A 19357-nucleotide genomic window follows, 5' to 3' on the forward strand; every position below is an offset into this window, starting at 1 on the left:
TAAATCAATAGAGCTAAAAGGACATTCGGAGAAGCTATAACGACAATAAAAAAGTAGGAATTAGGTAGTTATACTGGTTTTTAAAGCTTTTCATCTGTTTTCAAAGTTCTGTATGTTCATCCAAAAATACAAATTTCTGGCCTATAAGCCTTTGATAGTCAAACAAAATGTAAGAAGTTTGGGAGGAAGTTTTTGAAGACAGTGATTAAAATACAACCTAAGCGAATATTTCGGCCATTTGACTAATAGCCGTCTTCAGCAAAATATGGTACAAATAGTAATAAAATAACAACTATCATAATGAATTAAGTAATAATAAACCAGCAAGAGTACTAGTTTCTCATTACTTGATTAAACATTATTATTATATAATTATTATATAATTTTATTAATTAAACTCGTGATGGTATCAAAATGGTCCAATGCTATAATATCTTGCTTGCGTTCTGTCCTACTAGCAGCAGAGCCTGCTGGACGAAAAGCATGACAAAAAATAATTAGCGTGCACTCGATCATAAATCTATTGCCTGTATTTGTGTAATGAGCAATACTTGCTTCAGATACCCATTGTATAATATTACGGAATTGTTTTCGTAGCTTAATATGAGTAAATGGTTAGGGACTGCCAATACTTACCAATAAACAGTTATTACACCAATCAATCACTGGTCAAAAAAAAAAAAAAAAATATAAAAGAAAAGAAAATCCAACTTAAATTATAGTTGTTCTTCTAAATGAAAAGAAAAAGACTATGCCTGACTAAAGACTATATTTCCTCTAACAATTGATCACAAACAATTAAGAAATCACAGGGTTAAATCAACAGACCAAATCAATTATATAAAAAATATTAACAAAACATGATTCCTGGTCAAATCTATTGATCACCATGTCCTTGCTCAATAAAACTTAAAGTCCTTGCTGAGGTTATGCACACTGACAATTTTGGTAGGATAAACTACAACAGTATTAAAGCTAAAAAAATTTTTGCTTCTTTCCGTTACTCAGGACATGACAGTATTACATCAGAAACGTGCATAGAAAGTACTCAATACATTACGATAAAAGTCTTATCCGCACAAATATGCGGGAAATCTAACGATTGAAATCATGATGTTTTAAGAATTACTGCATTCTGTTTCGAGCAATAGCCACATAAACTGGACATTATTCTTTGAGCTAATAGAGGGCGAATGAGCCCAACTGTAAGGGTCACTGGACTTATGTTTAGAAGAAGTATTTCCAAATTTTCTGGCCCAGTGAGTATAAATCAAAATTTCTTGTTCTTCCTTTAAAGCTTTTGGTTGATTTTGTCACCCAACAGTGGTTTGTAATTTGGCTTATTCATTGACAGAACGGCGTTTTTGTAGCTGAACCAGAAAAAAAGCGTCTTGTGGATACTTAGCTTTATACAATTTATACAGTACAACCAGCAGATCATTTAGAGTTCCTTTAGACAGAGCTTTCAGTTTCGGGACTCAAGTCCTTTTAGGGTGAACCTTACTTCCAAGCTTTCAGCCTGGAAAAGAACCAATAGCTCCAGAATTGTCATTTAAATATGACCCAAAAGTTTCGCCTCCCAAGTCAGACACTTTTGTCACTAAGAAATTTTGATGTTTTCTAATTTTCATCACTTTTTCTTAATTGAATACATATCTTTCTTTTGAGCACTCGTTAATTCACAATTACTTCATAAGTAACATAAGTGTTTCGTAACCCTCTTGTTAGTCCAATTTTACAATGTACTACCCCTGAAAGACATTAATAATTTTCGTAAGTTCGAGTGAAATGCGCGTTTAATAGTTCAGTTACAAACACTAGTACATCAATTTCTTGGATTTTGCTCATATACTGCTGAGTCCATCTCTTAGAAGAAAAAGCTTCAAATATGCCATAAAACAAAAATCTGAAAATTCATAGTGAATCAGCAGAAAAAAATTTAAACAAAATGTGACAATTTACTTTAGTTTAAATTATTTTTATGAATATTTAGTATATATATTCTCAATTATATAACAATGATGGCTCGACTTTTCTATCATTTTTTTATATTTGAAAAATGTTGATTTACTGATACATCTTTTAAACTGAAGGCAAATGGAGAAAAAAGAAGAAGAAATGAAACTTGTGGGTGGAAGTTTTCTTTTCATTGCTATTCTACGCTCTATGCTTTTCTAAAAATGATCCCAATTTTCGACATAATACGATAAAATTAAACCACCAAAATACATACAATTAACCCACATGCAGTTAAAAAGGATTATATTTAATATGAAAAACTTTGGAAACCAGCTTATCTCTTAATTGTGTTGTATTAAATATACTCTCATTTTCAAGTATTTCCAATAGACCTAAATACGTACATAGAATACCTAGTGCACGTTAGAAGAGTACACGTTAATTAGCATCAATAATCCCTGAAAGAATATTTTAGCGGGAATTCAGACTGAATCATCGGATAGAAACTTCAATTATGTCAGAACAAATTAGTTCTTACAGTTCCCCATTATTTAAACAGAAATTACTTACAATTACCCATTAACACAATAAAAAATCACTAGAAAAAGTTTATTAAAAACTAGTTAGAAAAAAAAATTCCCACCCGAGGCAAATGCTCCCATAAAGATATTGATGAAGAAGATGAAATCCATAAGAATATAATCATAGCTCTTGTAAGTGATTCCAATAAAAAAAAATATCATCGTTGCCAAAAGTTAAAAAAAAAAAAAAAAAAAAAAAACATTGGCAAAAAAGTGATAAAAAAAAAACAAGTGAAAGATTATTTGACTTAGCCATATTGCTCTAACCGTGCAATAAGAAGATAAATAATAATAATAAAAAAAAAAAAAAATCGGTGATAGAGTTTAACATTTGAGGGCCATCCTCTCACGCTTGCGTAGCCTACATTGCTTCAATTAGCGAATTTCGAAAAGGACCAGATAAAATTAAAGATTCCCATAAAAGGAATATCATATAGAGTATTTTTGACTAAAGTTTATTTATATATTTATCTAAAATTGGTCTATGTAATATTCGCCTTGGTGGAATCCGTAGAATACGAAATACAGACGGGAATATAGTGGTAAACATGTGACCAACACATTCAAGAAAAGACGCTTGAGGCTTTTAGCATTCTTACTCTTGCCCCCTCCAAAAGGCCAGAAATTTTGACCATCTAACAGTTGCAGACAAATCGAACTCATAAACCAATTAAACTATGACACACTGATATAAAATTTGAGATTACATACTAAGTTTCGAGACTACATACTGACATTTAAAGGACCTCTAAAGCATGAAATGTAAAACCTGGATAGGCAATTGGCTATTGTAGTAATAGACGTGGTAAAAGTAAGCATTTTAAAAAGACATCTCAAATGTGCCTAACGTGCCTTTTGAGCCTCAAAAAGCATCATTTGATACTGGACCTTACAGACAAAAATTTAAAAGCATAAGTGACTTAACATAAAAAAAAACCATAGTGAAGACACAGCTTATAAAATCCTTGGGAAAAGAAATTGACTGATCAAGTTAGCTCTTACGGACTCTCATAGTTAAGAGTCAGTCATAGTATGTGGCTTATTGATGTCGAATATTTCAAATAACTCACATGTATTGAAGGGTTATGACAGTGGAAGGGAAATAGAATTCGAAATAGAACTGTTTGAATATTACCAATCAGATTGGAAATACAGACAAGGAACATTAGAAGGTCATAGTCAAGAAAAAAGTTGAAAGTACTAACTCAAAATAAAAAAGCTAAACCGTTTTAATAGTAAAAGCAATAAATAGAATAGAAGCATAAAAATAGAGTGTTTAACACGAGAATTATTACACGCTTTAAATTCTAAACTTTCTTTCTAAGGCGTGAAATTTTAAGACATTAAATTTTGCTCTCTTCCTAATCCTGAAAGAAAAAGAAATTCGTTTTGTTTATTATCAATTGGAAGTCTCCCGAAACCTTTCCCAATTATATTTACCTTACTCAAGACAATTACAACGAAAAACCACAATTTTCGCATAGTCTTCTAAGACAGAATTTCTACACTGAAAATTCTAACAGCGTCTTAAATTAAAAATAAATACTCTAAAAGAATTTTCAAAATTGCAATCTTTTCTACTTTTTATTATTTCGTCTAAATTTCTGTCGTTGATATGACGAAATAGAAATAAATTGAATTTCAATCAAATACTCTTACTATAAATACCTAATAAGTTTTAACGTTCGATGCATAAAGCCTATGTTACATCGCAAGCAGAATGAATATAGGCTGACGGGGGGATGATGTAACTTGGTAGAAAAAAATATGCAAGGAAAATCAAAATTTGGGGTCAAGTCCAATATATGCATTAAAAAAAGAATACTATTGAAAATGTAGACTGTTTTTCATTGGATTATGAATACCAGCTCTGACATATATTTTGAAAACTTTATACTCATTGATTGGTAGAATTTTTTTTAGATTAATATCAAAACTGAGTAGCATCATGAAATTTAAACAACAACTTGAAGGGTTATTATCTGAAAGATATGGAAAAAATTTGATCATTATGTTATTTATAAATACAATTTATATGGTTTATAGTGGCTCTATATCAACCATATTATTATCATTGGTTATACTTATTACCAATACGATCAAAAGAATGATCAGCCTGAGTTAACAGCTGACGTTCTGAAATGGGCTTCAAAACCCGGATGGTTGTAATTTAAGCCCTCTTGAGGAACAATATGGATAGTGTAATGGTCCACTAAAGACTACTATTGTATTGTAGGAATAAAGTTGAGCTTTCTGAATATATAATTAATTCTCAAAATTTGGGTGACTTATATTGTTAGTAATTTCTTAGATTACATTACCTTTCCAAAAAATAACTAAAATGTCAACAATTAATGTCACAATTTAACGAAAATAACTGATGTCATAATTTAAAAATGTATGTTTTGCTATATTTCCACTTCGTATTAACTAAAATTAATGGATTTTAGGCCATATTTTCTCAAATAGACGCAGTCAACTTCGCTAAACAAGAATGATAAATAGTTAAAGGTCTGAGACTGATGAAAACAGTTCCCAAGTGTTCTAATGTTGATCTAAATGTAAGTTTGATCTAAAAAAAAAATTATGTGAATAAAGTCACATTCAAATGCACTTCAAGAGAAAGAAAATGTATGATAGTATTGTAATAATGTCATGCATAATCGTATAAAAGATGTTTTATGCAAAAGAAATATATTTCTCATTAACATAAAATATGCCTAGAGGACGAACTGAAGAAAAAATCCAGTTGATGTACCAAATAAGGTGAATAAGTGTATTATTGTCAACAAGAAAATTTAAATATCACGTTGGGGAGGACATCCTGATGTCCTCCATAACATAGGTGGGGGGGGGCATCAAGATTTTAGAAATGTCTAGATGGGACATGGCCCTAAATAAGTAGGGAACCACTGACTTAAAGAGTCATCAATCATTACTTGAGCCTTTCACCACACTATCTAGCTAAGTTCATTTAATTTTTTTTTTAGATTTAGCATCAAAGTACTCGGCTGGAAACTTTATACAGTCACATTGATATTTCCTGGAAATTTCTTTACCAGAAAATATGGATTATTACCCAATATATCCGTTTTTTTTACCATGGCATACTAATTTTAATTTTTTAGAAGACAAATTGACCAAAACCAATTTAAAGTACACTTCCGATTATAGGCAAATAGAAAACATTCTGATTATTTTTTGTCCAGTAGATGATATCTGCATTAAAATCAAAACAAACTCAAACTTCGGTTTGATATTTCTTTATAAGTTTGCGTTATAGACTAGGTCCAACGGCCTTGCCCACCCCACCTTAAAGATATTTTTATAAAACATAGAGCTTAGCAATTTCAACCACTCTCACTCTGGCGCTCATCAAGCAGTCTGGCGCTAAAACTAAAAAATAGAATTTAACGCTTCTGGACAGCTCTATAAAAAAAAAGAAAAAAAAGAAAAAGGGAAAGCTTGCTTTTTAAAGCACTCTTACTGAGTAAGTCAAGACTCTCTAGGATCAACATTAGACATTTAAATTCCTTCGAGTTCTTAAGTACCAAGATTCTGTCAAAAGATTAGAACAACACTCAACAATACAAGATACTTCTTACGATTATCACTAGAACGAAAAAACTTTGAAAACGGTATCGAAGGGGAATGCGGGTTTAATACCACAAATGGTATTTAAGGTACTCCGTAAGTCTGGTGGGTAGAAGAATATTGTCAATATTCGGGCTTTCAAGATGTTTACGGACTGCCATTCGTGCTAGATGTTTAAGAGTGCCAACCACACGGGGGACCTGATAAAAAGTGACACGTGACTCGGAATTCCTGAAAGGGAAAACGAAATAATGAGCTTAATGATATAGCAAGATTTTTTCTCGCTGACTTTTAATACGACGGGAAATTAATACTAAAACTCAAACCAACAAGGCCTATACCGACTGTCATTTCTTAATTTTCTTATTCTTTTTGCCAAATGAAAATACAAAATCTACAATACTTTCAAGTACTAAAGACATCAAAATGAAAACATTTTTTCCCTTGGACCGGTCTTAGGTCAGCTCATAACTAATAACCACGATTTTTCAAGATTAATTTCGTCATTTCAAAATAATGAAGTTTTTAGGGCAGTATCATATTTTCGTCAGTATTGCCCCACTGGATGGCGAAAATAAATAGGATAAACTAATTAGTTAATGTGTCAACATTTTTAATTCCAAAATAAGAAAAAAAACGAACAATCAGCTGGTTCCAAAGACAACTACACATTCAAAGAAAATTCACAAGATGCTTAGTGTCATGTACTTTTAGTTCATTTTTCACCCACATTTCTTTTTTTTTTAAGTTAGTACCCGCTTCTACCAGCAAAAGCAAAACTAATCCAGAATTTGATTCCTGGTTTTTCCTAATTTTTTACGATCGAAGTTTTCATTTAAGCAATACCAGAGATATCTCCACAGATTTAATTTTTTCGATTTTAAACATTTTACTTCATTTTGGTGGATACAAGGGTACATAAGCTTCCTTAGTATTTAGGGTTCCTTCGTAAAGTCAAGCTATAACAGTAAAGTTATAACTTTATAACTATAAAGGTAAATTATAACACAAAGTCGTACCGTTATGCGAAAAGGGGTTCAGTTGAGTACTTTAAATTTTATATAAAAGTAAATATTCAAAATTTCGAGCACTACATAAAAGCAGATCTTCTCGAAACTATTATTACCCATTTGAGTTTATTATTTTAAATACTAAACATTTTTACTTTGTTTTCCATTTTATTTGTATCAAACAGTTCGTGGTAACGAACTGTAGTAAGGAGCGACCCGGCTCAACAGAAACCAAAACTCATTTTGATACCAATATCTACATCAAAAGATTCGCATTTTAATGCTGATTTTAAATAAATAAATTTCATCAAGTTTAGTCTTACGCATCAAAAGTTACGAGCCTGAGAAAATTTGTGTTATTTTGGAAAATAGGGGGAAACACCTCCTAAAAGTCATAGAATCTTAACACAGTCCCCGTGAGAGGGGCTACAAGTTACAAACTTTGACCAGTGCTTACATATAGTAATGGTTATTGGGAAGTGTACAGGCGTTTTCAGGAGGATTTTTTGGTTGGGGGGAGGGGTTGAGAAGAGGGGGATATCCTAGGGGAACTTTCCATCGAGGAATTTGTCATGGGGGAAGAAAATTTTCATGAAGGGAGCGCAGGATTTACTAGAATGAAAAAAAAAATGAAAAAATAAACACGAAAAAGTTTTTTTCAGCTGGAAGTAAGGAGCAGCATTAAAACTTAAAACGAACTGAAATTATTACCCATATGAGGGGCTCACCTCCTCTTAATACCTCGCTCTTTACGCCAAAGTATTTTTAGTAATGTCAACTATTTATTCTACGGCTTTCGTGATCCAGGGGTCATTCTTAATGAATTGGGACAAAATTTAAGATTTAGTGTAAAGAGAGAGGTACTGACGAGGGGGCGAACCCTCTCATATGTGTTATAAAAAACATGAGAATAAAAAGTTCTTTACGTAAGCTAATTTATAAGTTACGTATTTCTTTTACTAATAAAAAGATCCGTAAAAATTTAAAAGTTCTAGTTGCCTTTTAATTAACCAAAAAATTGGAGGACAACTAGGCTTCCTCCCCCGCTCTTTTTTTCTCAAAATCATTCGATCAAAATTACGAGAAAGCCATTTAGCCAAAAAAAAAAAAATATATACAAATTTCGCTTTAATTATTTCTCTGCGGAGAGCCAAAATCCAAACATGCATTGATTCAAAAACGTTCAGAAATTAAATAAAAAAAGTTTTTTCAACTGAAAGTAAGGAGCGACATTAAAACTTAAAACGAACAGAAATTACTTCGTATATGAAAGGGGCTGCTTCCTCATCAACGCCCCGCTCTTTACGCTAAAGTTTTACTGTTTTAAAAAGAAGAGTTGAGAGAAAGAGTCAAACTTTAGCGTAAAGAGCGGGGCGTTGAACCGCTGAAAACATCTGATTAGAATGGTTAACTTCCACTATACATCTGAAAATTTTTTGCCAATCCATAACCACTTCTCCATTTCCCAATTCTATTTACTTGATCTTTTATAATCATTGATTTTGTGCGAGACGGTAAAACCTAAACTTTCCAGCATCTGAATATAAGTAAACGAAATAAGCGAGACTGTAATACTTGAAAAAGAAGTACCGTAACACTTAAAATTACGGTAAAACTTGACGGTAATAAGTGTAGCACGGTAATACTTGAAATAAGCAAGGCGGTAAAACTTACGCTGTCAAGCACCTGAATACCATGTATTCATTAAAGTGTATTTTATAAGAATTTAAGGAAACTGGAATTTCTTTGGATGGTGAAGAGACTTTGAACAGATTGGAATGGACGAGGAGCGTGCGTTGCAGTGTTGGGCTCAGGCGGCATAAGGTAAAAGGGTAAAGGTAAAGGATACGGCATTAGACTTTACAGTCCGTACCGGCGGTGCTGATCTCCGTTTCTTGGCCCTTCAGCCAGGAAGTGCAATGGGGGGTTGGGGGCCAGCCATCCTGTGCTTTCGCACACCCTTCCTGTTTACCTTCCCCAGATTTCTCCAGGTACCCACTTAGAGCTGGGTCGACTCTGGCTAAGCTTACAGAGTCACGCCACTGACCCCCGTCCCAAACTGAAGAATTGGGTACACCGGGATTCGAACCTAATGCTACCGGGATTGTAGCATAATGCTACAGCGAGATGTTAGTAGTAGTAGTATGAGAATTTTGTTAAGCGGTTTTCCCTCTCTCCTACCTCATAAGAAGTAAATAAGCTTCTGCAGATATAGCTAGTCGACTAAAGCCTGCGCAAGAAATCTTAGCACAACAATGCATTTTATTCAAAAAGTTAGCGAAACGCACTCAGGCAGAACAGTAAATATAAAGGATTTTTTCTGATTTACTTAAGGTTTTGTCGTAACATCGCATGAAAGCTCGATCTGAGCGATAATTTTGTGACAGAGAGCGTCAAATCGTTAAGCGTCAAAATATAAAGGATGTCAGTGACAAATTGCTACCCATTGAATCATTCAGAGTAATCTATAAAGACCTAGTTATCATTCTCATTGATCCATACTAGGGGTAGGAAGACAATCATAAGGTACGCCTTGATTAATATCCTACCCCCCCCCCCAAAAAAAAAAAAATCTAATAGTTTTCGTTATATGTGCCTTTTTGGGCTTTGATTCTCTTTTTTTCTCGTTTTATGTCTTTTTCTATAGCTTGAATATTCATAACAAAAGCTTTTCTAAAACGAAAGATCCAAAATTAAACTGGATTAAGTAGCCATATGAAATTAGTTATTATGCTACAGCTTAAAAGCTTAACTAATTGAACAAAATTTATTTCTGCCGCTCAAAGAACCAAGTCAAAGTTTATGTAATTCTGCCCTTTTGTGACAGAGAGCATCGTTCGAAAAGTACTGATACTTATAAAAGAGATAACAAGAATAATTTGGAAAATAATTCGTTCAGAAAGGAAAAGAACATGATATGTATTAAAATTACTCCCCTTGGGATTTTCTTGAGCCAATAGGTAATTTAAGCAAAGAGGGGTACTTCAGACGTTAGAAACTGAAATTTTGCCCAGGAATTGAAACCTTAACTCTCAGCAAACGGCTTAATATAGAGATTATCTAACTGTTCAGACCCCCCCCCCCCAGTTTGGTCAACCAGACATATGTTCCCTCCCCATTCAAATAATTTTAATATTCAGTGACAATAAAAATAAATTTAATAATGGTTTATCGATTATACAATAAACCTTTTGTGTATAACTGCGCGTTTTGATTGTTGTTGCCTGTAAATGATGTATAGATATACCGTATTAAACACATTATACAGGGTGGGACTATTATTACACAAATTTCAAATATTTTTCTATCCTATAAGTACAATGCTGATATCTAAGAACAATTGTCTCCCCCCCCCCTCCGAGGCTCACTCCATGAAATTTGATAACCTCTGGTGTATTAAGTTATTAGATGCTCAAGACCAGAGAATAATTAAAATAAAATAAAGCAATATGGACTTCCTACACTCTTGCTAATAAATGAAGTAATATCTGTGTAGATCTTCAGTCATGCAGAGCTATTTCACCAATAACCAAATTACAAATTTGTTTCATAAATATATTGAAAAATATTCAGTTCCTCGATTGGTACCAACTATCGATAACTAACGAAATATTGATAGGTAAATGAGACTCACCCAACAGCTAAGGTACGTCCAGATGGAGATACTGAGCAACAGAGGAGTTCTTCTTCTTCATCATTATTATCGCACTGTTTAACCATTGGAATGTCGCGCTCCTCATCCACCAGATTCCAAAATCTCACCAATCTAACAAGAAATATGTATTAATAAATTCATCAATTGCATTTCAACTTATAAAAAAAGAAGGTTCGCCTAAATCTGTTCGATCGGAATATTGTCAATAAATACTGTACCATACAGTCAGGGCCGCATCCAGGATTTTTTTTTTTTTTGGGGGGGGGGGCTACATCAAAAGTTTGTTTATATTAAGTTTTGTTACGTTTTGGCAAGTGAAAAAAACATTTAGGGGTGAGGGGGGGCAATCCTCACCACTCCCCTGGATACGGCCTTGCATACAGTATTAGGCCCAGCAGTTTTATTGTGCGTTTCATACAACTTTCAGATGCAGAATTAAAAAATAAAATTTCCCATGAGTAATTTCCCACTTTAAAGTTCCCAAACACTTTTTCAAAGGTCATGAATTGCCCCAAACACCCTCTAATAAGAAATATGTATTAATAAATTCATGAATCACATTTTAACTTATTGAGAAAAAATGTTTGCCTAACTCTATTCCATTGAAACATTGCCAAGGAAATACTGTACCATACAGTCAGGGCGGCATCGGGTATTTTTTTAGGGTGGAGGGGTTACAAAAAACGTAAACAAAAACGAATCAGTAATTTGTTACGTTTTCACAAGTCGGACACACATTTGGGGGTGAGCAGTTTTTTAAAGCTCCCTAACACTTTCTTAAATGTCACAAATTGCCCCAAGCATTTTTAGGGCAATTTGGGTGTCTAGAATTTGTCCTAAAACATTCTCAACTCAGCTTCTTATTCTGAATTAAACATTTGTCATGTTTGGCCTTGAACGGTTGCAGAAAAATGGCATGAGCAATACTTTTAATATGAGCTATTAAAAATCTGTCTACGATGCCCGCTAATTCCACCCCTTTAGAAATGACATAAGAAATGCCATTTTCCATGCCATATGGCACTTGCAGATGGCGGAATTTATGAAAACCACTAGCATATAAGAAATAGCTTATGAGCCATTAAGCATCTCTCTATGGTGTTCTGATTGCCCGCAAGGCCGGAAAAAGACAAAAGAAAAGGAGGAAGACAGATGCTACCCATGCACTAAAATTGAACAAAATGTGATTTTCCTTGTTCTTTAAGGGGGGGGCTGTAATTTCCCTGTACAAGATCTTCAACCATGCTGATTCCAATAGTATACTTTTCATTTTGATTTGACACAATTTTCTAAGGGTTTCAGGCTTTTTTTTTTTTTAATAGCCATGAATTTCTTTTCGCATTAGTTTTACTTTAAGACGAACCGAAATAATAGTTACCATTGTTGAATCAGTGTCCCATAGAAATGTGTTCTCAAAACACGTTTTTAACTTTTAGTTTCTATGGGCGGGGGTTCGCTATTTACTAGGTTGCAGCTATTGATACGACCATGATGGCTCAAAGATCAGATAACAGAAACTCTGGGGTCGACACAGCCCCCCAGGGTCCAAGGGCAAGCGTTGAATGTTATGCCCTAGGAGCACATGTGGTTCTTATGGAAGGGATACGCTTATAGACTTCAGAGGGGGGCTCATTTGGTTTAAAATTTAAAGTTCCTAGTTCACTTTTATGAGTTAAAAGAGATCGTAGGGCAACTAGTCCCCACCCCAAACGTCCTTTGTTCCCAAAAACTCGTCCGATAAAATTTTGATATAGCCAGTTTTTTATAAATAGTTAAAACATCAGATGACAAAACTCTGGTGTTGACACAAAACACCCGAGGCCTAAATTTTTTTAAGAATCAAAAGTGATCCAATGGCAAAACCCGGGGCCAAGTGTTATAAATTGTGCCCCGGAGGGGGACTCCGTCGTTTGTAAATCAAAATTTCTAGTGCCCTTTTTAAGAGTTAAAAGTGATCAAAGGGCAACTAGACCCCCCTCCCCCAAGAATCTTTTTTCACAAATGTATCCAATCAAAATTTTGAGATGGCCATTTTGTTCAACATAGTTTAAACATCAAATAACAAAAATATCCTACCTTTTTAAGTCATGAAGCTATCGGAAGGCATCTATCTCCCCCCCACACACACACAAAAACCCTCTTTTTCTCAAATGCATCATATCAAAAATTTGAGATAACAATTTTGTTTGAAATAGTCCAACGATCAGAGGACAAAAACTTCTGGGTCAGCATAGCCCCACCAGAGCCAGGGGGGAAGGGTTATAACTCATGCCCCGGGGTTATCTTAGGTTTTTTGTGGAAGAAATGGTCGTATAAACTTCAAAGGGGACTCAAATGATTAGAAATTGAAATTTCAGTACCCTTTTTACGAGTCCAAAGTGATCCGATGGCAACTAGCCTCCCTCCAACATACCCAAGGCTATAAGACTGGAATTCTTTTTCTCCCTAGAGGCACTTCGTATGGAAGAGATGGTCTCATAAACTTCGGAGAGGGCTCATTTAATTGGAAATTATAGTTACTTTTTTAAGAGTCAAAAGTGAATTCGGGATCCCTTGTCTGAGAGGATGCGGGTTCGAATCCCGGTGTACCCAATTTTTCAGTTTGGGACGGGGGTCAGTGGCGTGACTGTAAGCTTAGCCAGAGTCGACCCAGCTCTAAATGGGTACCTGGAGAAATCTGGGGAAGGTAAACAGGAAGGGTGAGGGCCCCTGGCCCTCAGTGCATGCCCCTCCCAAAAAGTACTTGTTTAACAAAATTTTACGCCAAACATTATGGAAATCAACAATTTTTCAACGATATTTTACCCCGAAATTTGGAAGAGCTGACCCCTGGTCCTCTATGGCTCGATACCACTCCCCTCCCCCAAAAAATTTTCGATTATCAATCATGGTAGCTGACCCTTGGCCCTCCCTCCATGACCCACCCCTAATCCCCCCCAAAGAAACTTATTAACTATATTTTGTTCCAAAAGTCATGGGAGTTCAGTTTAATTTTATCAGCTCTTTCCAAAACCGTTCGAGATACCTATACTCTTTACTACAGACAAAAGTTTGGTTACTTCACGTTTTCCTTAAGGTAAAAGCGTAAGGTCTACTACGTATTTGGCGCTTTACTAGAACAAATTATATTACAAATATCTTCTTTTGTACTTATTACGACATTGAAAATAAAATTAAAATTGCAGTGAAATCAAGCCAGAATTAACCAATAGGCTCACTTGGCCCTGCGGTTTTCACTATCCCTGAAGCTTTGGGGATTTTTCCAAAAATCCTGCAAAAACGGAGCGGTAAAAACGCTTGGGCCTAGAAACGTCAAAGCTTTAAATCCTGCCCTGAGTGAAACAAAATCTTGAGCTGGTGAGCTTTCAGCAATTAATATCATTATATATTAAATATTCAGCTAATTTTATTAGTTCTTGCCAAAACTGTTAATTTATTTCGCAATAAAAATTTATTTTGAAATACCAGTTTAATTTTATTAATTCTTACCAAATCTGCTAATTTATTTTGGAATAAAAAATTATTTTGAAATAGGAAATTTTGAAAAACCTGAAACTTTGGCAATCAAAAACGAACAGAAATTTATTTTAAAAAACTTTCCGAAAAAGAAGTTTTATAAAGAAAAGTAAAGGCCATATTAAACTTAAGATCGGAAGAAACAGAAATCCACAATAACTCAAACTCAAAACGACCAGAAATCGCTATTAAAGAATGAACAAAAATATTTGGCTTTTGAAGTATAAATAAAATCCAAAATGAACAGAAATTAAATAAACAATCATAGCAAACAAACATACAATAGGTTCTAATATAAATGAATAAATAAATCTTAAAACGAGCGAAATTTAAATTGAATATGCAATTCCAGCTTGAAACGAACAAAAATCACTACAAATAGAGTTCGAGTTTTACCTCCTTATCTCACTGTAAAAATCTAAAACCTACTGCGTAATTGGCACTCTAAAGAAAAGGAATTATATTACAAATATTTTCTTTTGTACTTAGTACAACATTGAAAATAAACATAAAAACTACAGTACTTTATTAGTAATTTTCCAAGTTCTTTATAACTTTATTAGTTCTTTCCAAAACTATTCAAGACAAATATAGTTTCACTACAAACAAGAGTTTGGATACTGTCCCCTTCCCTAACTTTAAAGTCTAAAGCCTAGAGAATTTGCCAACAATGACACCTACTGCGTCATTGGCGCTTCACTGAAAACAAATCGTATTACAAATAAATTCTTTTCCAGTTATTACAGCATTAAAAATGAAATAAAATTACAGTGAATTGAAATCTTACTGATGATCTTTCAATTATTACTACTATACATTAAATATTCGGTGTGATTTTATTTGTGCTTTCAAAGGCTGTTCAAGACACATATAGTTTTCAGTAAAGCGAAAATGACGCAGGAGGTTTTAGACTTTTACAGTGAGAGAAGGAGGCAAAACCCAAACTCTGTTTGCAGTGATTTTGTTCGTTTCAAGCTTAATTTCCATATTCACTATAAGTTTCAATCGTTTTAAGATTTATTTATTCATTTATATTAGCACATGTTGTATGTTTTTTGTTATGATTGTCTATGTAATTTCTGTTTTAGTTTTGGTTTTATTTATTCTTTAATAGTAATTTCTGGTCGTTTTGAGTTTGAGTTACTGCAGGTTTCTATTTCTTAGGATCCTAAGTTTAATATGGCCTTTACTTTTATTTAAAAACTTCTTTTCGGAATTTTTTTTTTAATTGATAATAAGAAAATGATAATAGAACACATCGCTTGCATTTTTGTTCAACACATATGTATAGTAGACTATAAATCGTTACGGCATATTTTAGCAGATTAGTAGAGGTTACAACTGTTCGAAACTTATTATGATATGATATAGATTTATTGCCTGCCAAATCTGTAAAAAATAGGGGGCAGAGTACGAATTAAAAAAAAAAAAAAAAAAAAAAAAGTAGCAAATTACAGTTTAAAAGAATGTACAGAATATCAACTGTTTAGGACCACTAATCTTGCTTGTACTTTAGTTATAATTAACCCAGCCCTAAAAAAAGATTGTTTAGATTCTACACCTGTAGCTTTGATCCATAGAAGTGCAGAGTAAAATTTCTCCAAGTTTTCACTTCGAAGAGAATTTGAATTGCAACATTTACAACAGCTTATTTTGATTTTTGATAATGGCTGTTATAGTTTTTCCCCATCGTAAGCATCTTGTTAAATATTCCATCTTCCGCATACATTAGGCTAGAGATTCTTGACATTATTCTGCGCTTTTACTTAGTTCTTCGGAAATACTATCAGAAACATTTTTTGTTAAGAGTAAGTCAACACATCCCTCAGTACATAAAAACTTTTGTGTTGCGAGCATTAAAAGGTTGACTTTTAAGAGAGAATTATGTTCAGCAAATCTAATAACTGTAATTCTGATATTATAAAATTTTTAAGTTACAGTAAAGTGTTCATAAATTCGATATCCCACATGAAGGGCCGCATCCAGTATTTTTTTTTTCGGGGGTGGGGGTTTTACAAAAGGATTTTTTTGAGGAAAGGGGGGTTTACACAAAAAAATCTAAAAAATGCATAAAATTTGGTTATATCTGTTTTTGTTACGGTTTTACGAATAAGACAAACATTTCGCAGTGGGGTGGGGGATTCTCCCCCCCCCCCGGATATTGCCTTGCCCACGTGTAACAGCAAAGTTGACCATGGTGCGTAGAAAGTTGACCGTTTCAGCATACTCCCGATTTTCACTACACCATAATATAATTATTATTTAGTTAATACACATTTAATAATTTCAAGTTTTTCTCTATTACTCCACGACAGTCATAATTTTTGTAGGATGTAGTTTAAAAATAAATTGCTATTTTAGCATTTCAGTTGCTAACGCTATAAAATCTTAGTAGGCATTTAAATTTGTAAACGCACTTTTATACTCAAGTAAAACTCAAGTTTCTAAACCCGAGATTAAACCCCAATAGGGATGATAGACTTTTAATCCATGGCAGTTTTTCATTAATCAATTTGGTAGCTCGCCACTGCGTGTTTTGAAGAAGCTGTGAAGCTTTTAGCATAAGCGGTCGGGTACACACATGCAAAAATCAAGACAAACAGTTGCCCTTAGTAATTTCTTGAAAGAAAATCCATATCTCAATTGCATCCGCCAGATACCTCCATACCTTAGTCACAAACTTCATACTCTGTTAAGGTAATTATCTCAATCACCTAACAAAACGCATCTTCATAAGTTTGCATCTTCATGACAAAACTCTTGATACTCATACAAAACTCATGCAAAACATGACACTACTGGTACCTTACAAAAGAACATTAATGGTTATAAGTATGCGTTCATAAAGAAGTTCAGAACAACTTACCCTCCTTCAGACACCGTTCCAATATGCATACCGTCGCGAGAGTATGCTATTCCACGAATCCATGCTCCGTTCGCACCAGAAGCAAAAATAAAGCTTGGGGGAGGCTGGACGTGATAAAGAGTTCGCAATAATTTTCCTGAAAAATAAATACTTATTGAACTTCTACTGAAAGTGAGCAAACTTTTCTACAACGTTTTATGGAAGAAAATACATAATTTTGCTTACTTAAATCGTATTTGAGTCAACGCAGCAGCGTTAACTTACAGCAGAGGCACCGCGGGGAAGGAGTGGTCATGGAAATTTATGAGGTGACTCATACGGTTAGATATTAGGAGTTCCAGCACCTTTTTAAGGGTCGAAAGTTATCATCCCTCTCAAGACACTTTCCTGCCTCACGTCGACGAATTGAAATTTCCCGATAACCATTTTTTAGAATAGTCGAAAGATGAATATATATTCCTCCGGAGACGGCATAGTCCATGTAGCTCCCGACACAGGGTCTTAAAATACGCAGACTACTCGAAAATAGCTGATGTGATTGGCATTGGCAATCCCTGACCCTTTTTAACAAGGAGTCTCTCATAACTTATGAAAGGATAATTCAAGATAACTTTGGCCAGGTAGCAATCAGATGACGAGACCGTTTTTATTCATGTTTTCAGGAGCATACGAGATACTCCAGTGTAAATATTTGTGTCCGGTTGCGTGATGCACAAATCGACACAACACCACTTTAATCCATTATAAACACTCCCTGCACATCTATACAGGAAGGAAGTCCCACTCTATTCCCACAAGCTACCCTAGACACAACCTAGAAAAGTTTAAAGGATTTGGGCTACTTTAGGTTTACGGATGGGAATATTCTTGAACATAAGTAAATAACAAGGTTTAGTAACCAAAGAGAATAATCAATTTACAGAAACAGAGAATTCTTCACCCACACCTTACGGCTTTTTTTCACCTTACGGTTGTTGCAAAGACAGTGTAACGTTTAGGATGGATCACCTATCAGGGTGATCCATCACCCTGGAGAAGCCACTCTTTCTCCTTTGATTACTATGCCCATTGAATAGCATAGATGCAATTCCGAGGTCATCTGTTTTGCGGCATTCAAGAGGTTAATCCTTACTGGTTATGCTGCTTTATGTAAGTACAGGGTCAACGCAATATCATATGGTCACCCAGTGACCATAGAAAAATTAGTGTTGTCAAAAGTTGGAAAGAGAAATGTCCAATTACAAATTATAAGTTTTAGTGTCCTTTTAAAGTACCAGAAACCAATGGGAAGTAACTTAGTACCCCTCTAGCCTACTAAGATCCCCTAGGCATCACTGCGGTCCGATATGGCTTCATGTTTGATTTTTATGACATCCATTTTAATCAGAATGAAAAAGCAATCCAAAAATTTATCCTATAAGGGCAATATGGTAAGTGCAGCTAGAATGGCATGAGCCAATAATTGTGTAAATTATCCATATAAAAGAGGCTTTATTGATACATTTTAATAGAAAGATAAACATGTGACACATTTATGAAATCCGGGAATATTTTACATGTTTGAGTACTGCATAGAAATTCGGTCCAGGAGTCCCTGTGCGCCCAATCCCCCATACCCAAATGGCAAAACCTAAGCAACTTTCAGCTCTTCTGAGTCATGATGAATCGGGGATTATTTAGGTAAGCATTTGAAAAGCCCAAATTACCAGAAATCATTCACATAAATTTTTCCATCCTGTACGAGCACAGAAATTTCTATTCCTGTGCTCGTATTAAACAGTTTGTGGTAACGAACTGTAGTAAGGAGCGACCCGGCTCAATAGTAACCGAAACTCTAAAAAACGGAATTCTGATACTAAAAGATACATCAAAAGAATTGGATTTTCATGCTGATTTTAAATATAGAAGTTTCATCAAATTTAGTCTTTGTCATCAAAAGTTACGAGCCTGAGAAAATTTGCCTTATTTTGAAAAATAGGAGGAAACACCCCCTAAAAGTTATAGAATCTTAACGAAAATCCCATAATCGCATTCAACGTATCAGAGAACCCTAATGCAAAAATTTCAAGCTCTTATCTACAAAAACGTGGAATTTCGTATTTTTTGCCCGAAGACAGATCACGGGTACGTGTTTATTTATTATTTTTTTTCTCCAGGGGGTCATCGTATCGACAAA

At 34.3% G+C, this 19357-nt stretch overlaps 1 protein-coding gene and 1 long non-coding RNA gene across 5 annotated transcripts in view; one reads left to right on the top strand and one right to left on the bottom strand.

Annotated features, from left to right (window-relative positions):
• Positions 1-19357, top strand: part of LOC136039931 (uncharacterized) — a 41832-nt gene that overhangs the window by 19400 nt on the left and 3075 nt on the right. The window lies entirely within an intron of this gene.
• The window catches only part of LOC136039929 (WD repeat and SOCS box-containing protein 1-like), a 115921-nt gene continuing 97318 nt past the window's right edge, over positions 755-19357 (bottom strand). For all 4 annotated transcript variants that reach the window (XM_065723923.1, XM_065723921.1, XM_065723922.1 and 1 more), the window contains 3 exons: positions 17182-17317; positions 10779-10910; positions 755-6365 (listed from right to left, as the gene is read on the bottom strand). In XM_065723923.1, coding sequence (XP_065579995.1) covers positions 6200-6365; positions 10779-10910; positions 17182-17317 — 434 coding nt within the window. In that variant the 3' untranslated portion in view covers positions 755-6199. The remainder of the gene's footprint in view (positions 6366-10778; positions 10911-17181; positions 17318-19357) is intronic.

This window comes from Artemia franciscana, chromosome 20, assembly GCF_032884065.1.
Source record: "Artemia franciscana chromosome 20, ASM3288406v1, whole genome shotgun sequence".
In the NCBI taxonomy this organism is placed as follows: Eukaryota; Metazoa; Arthropoda; class Branchiopoda; order Anostraca; family Artemiidae; genus Artemia; species Artemia franciscana.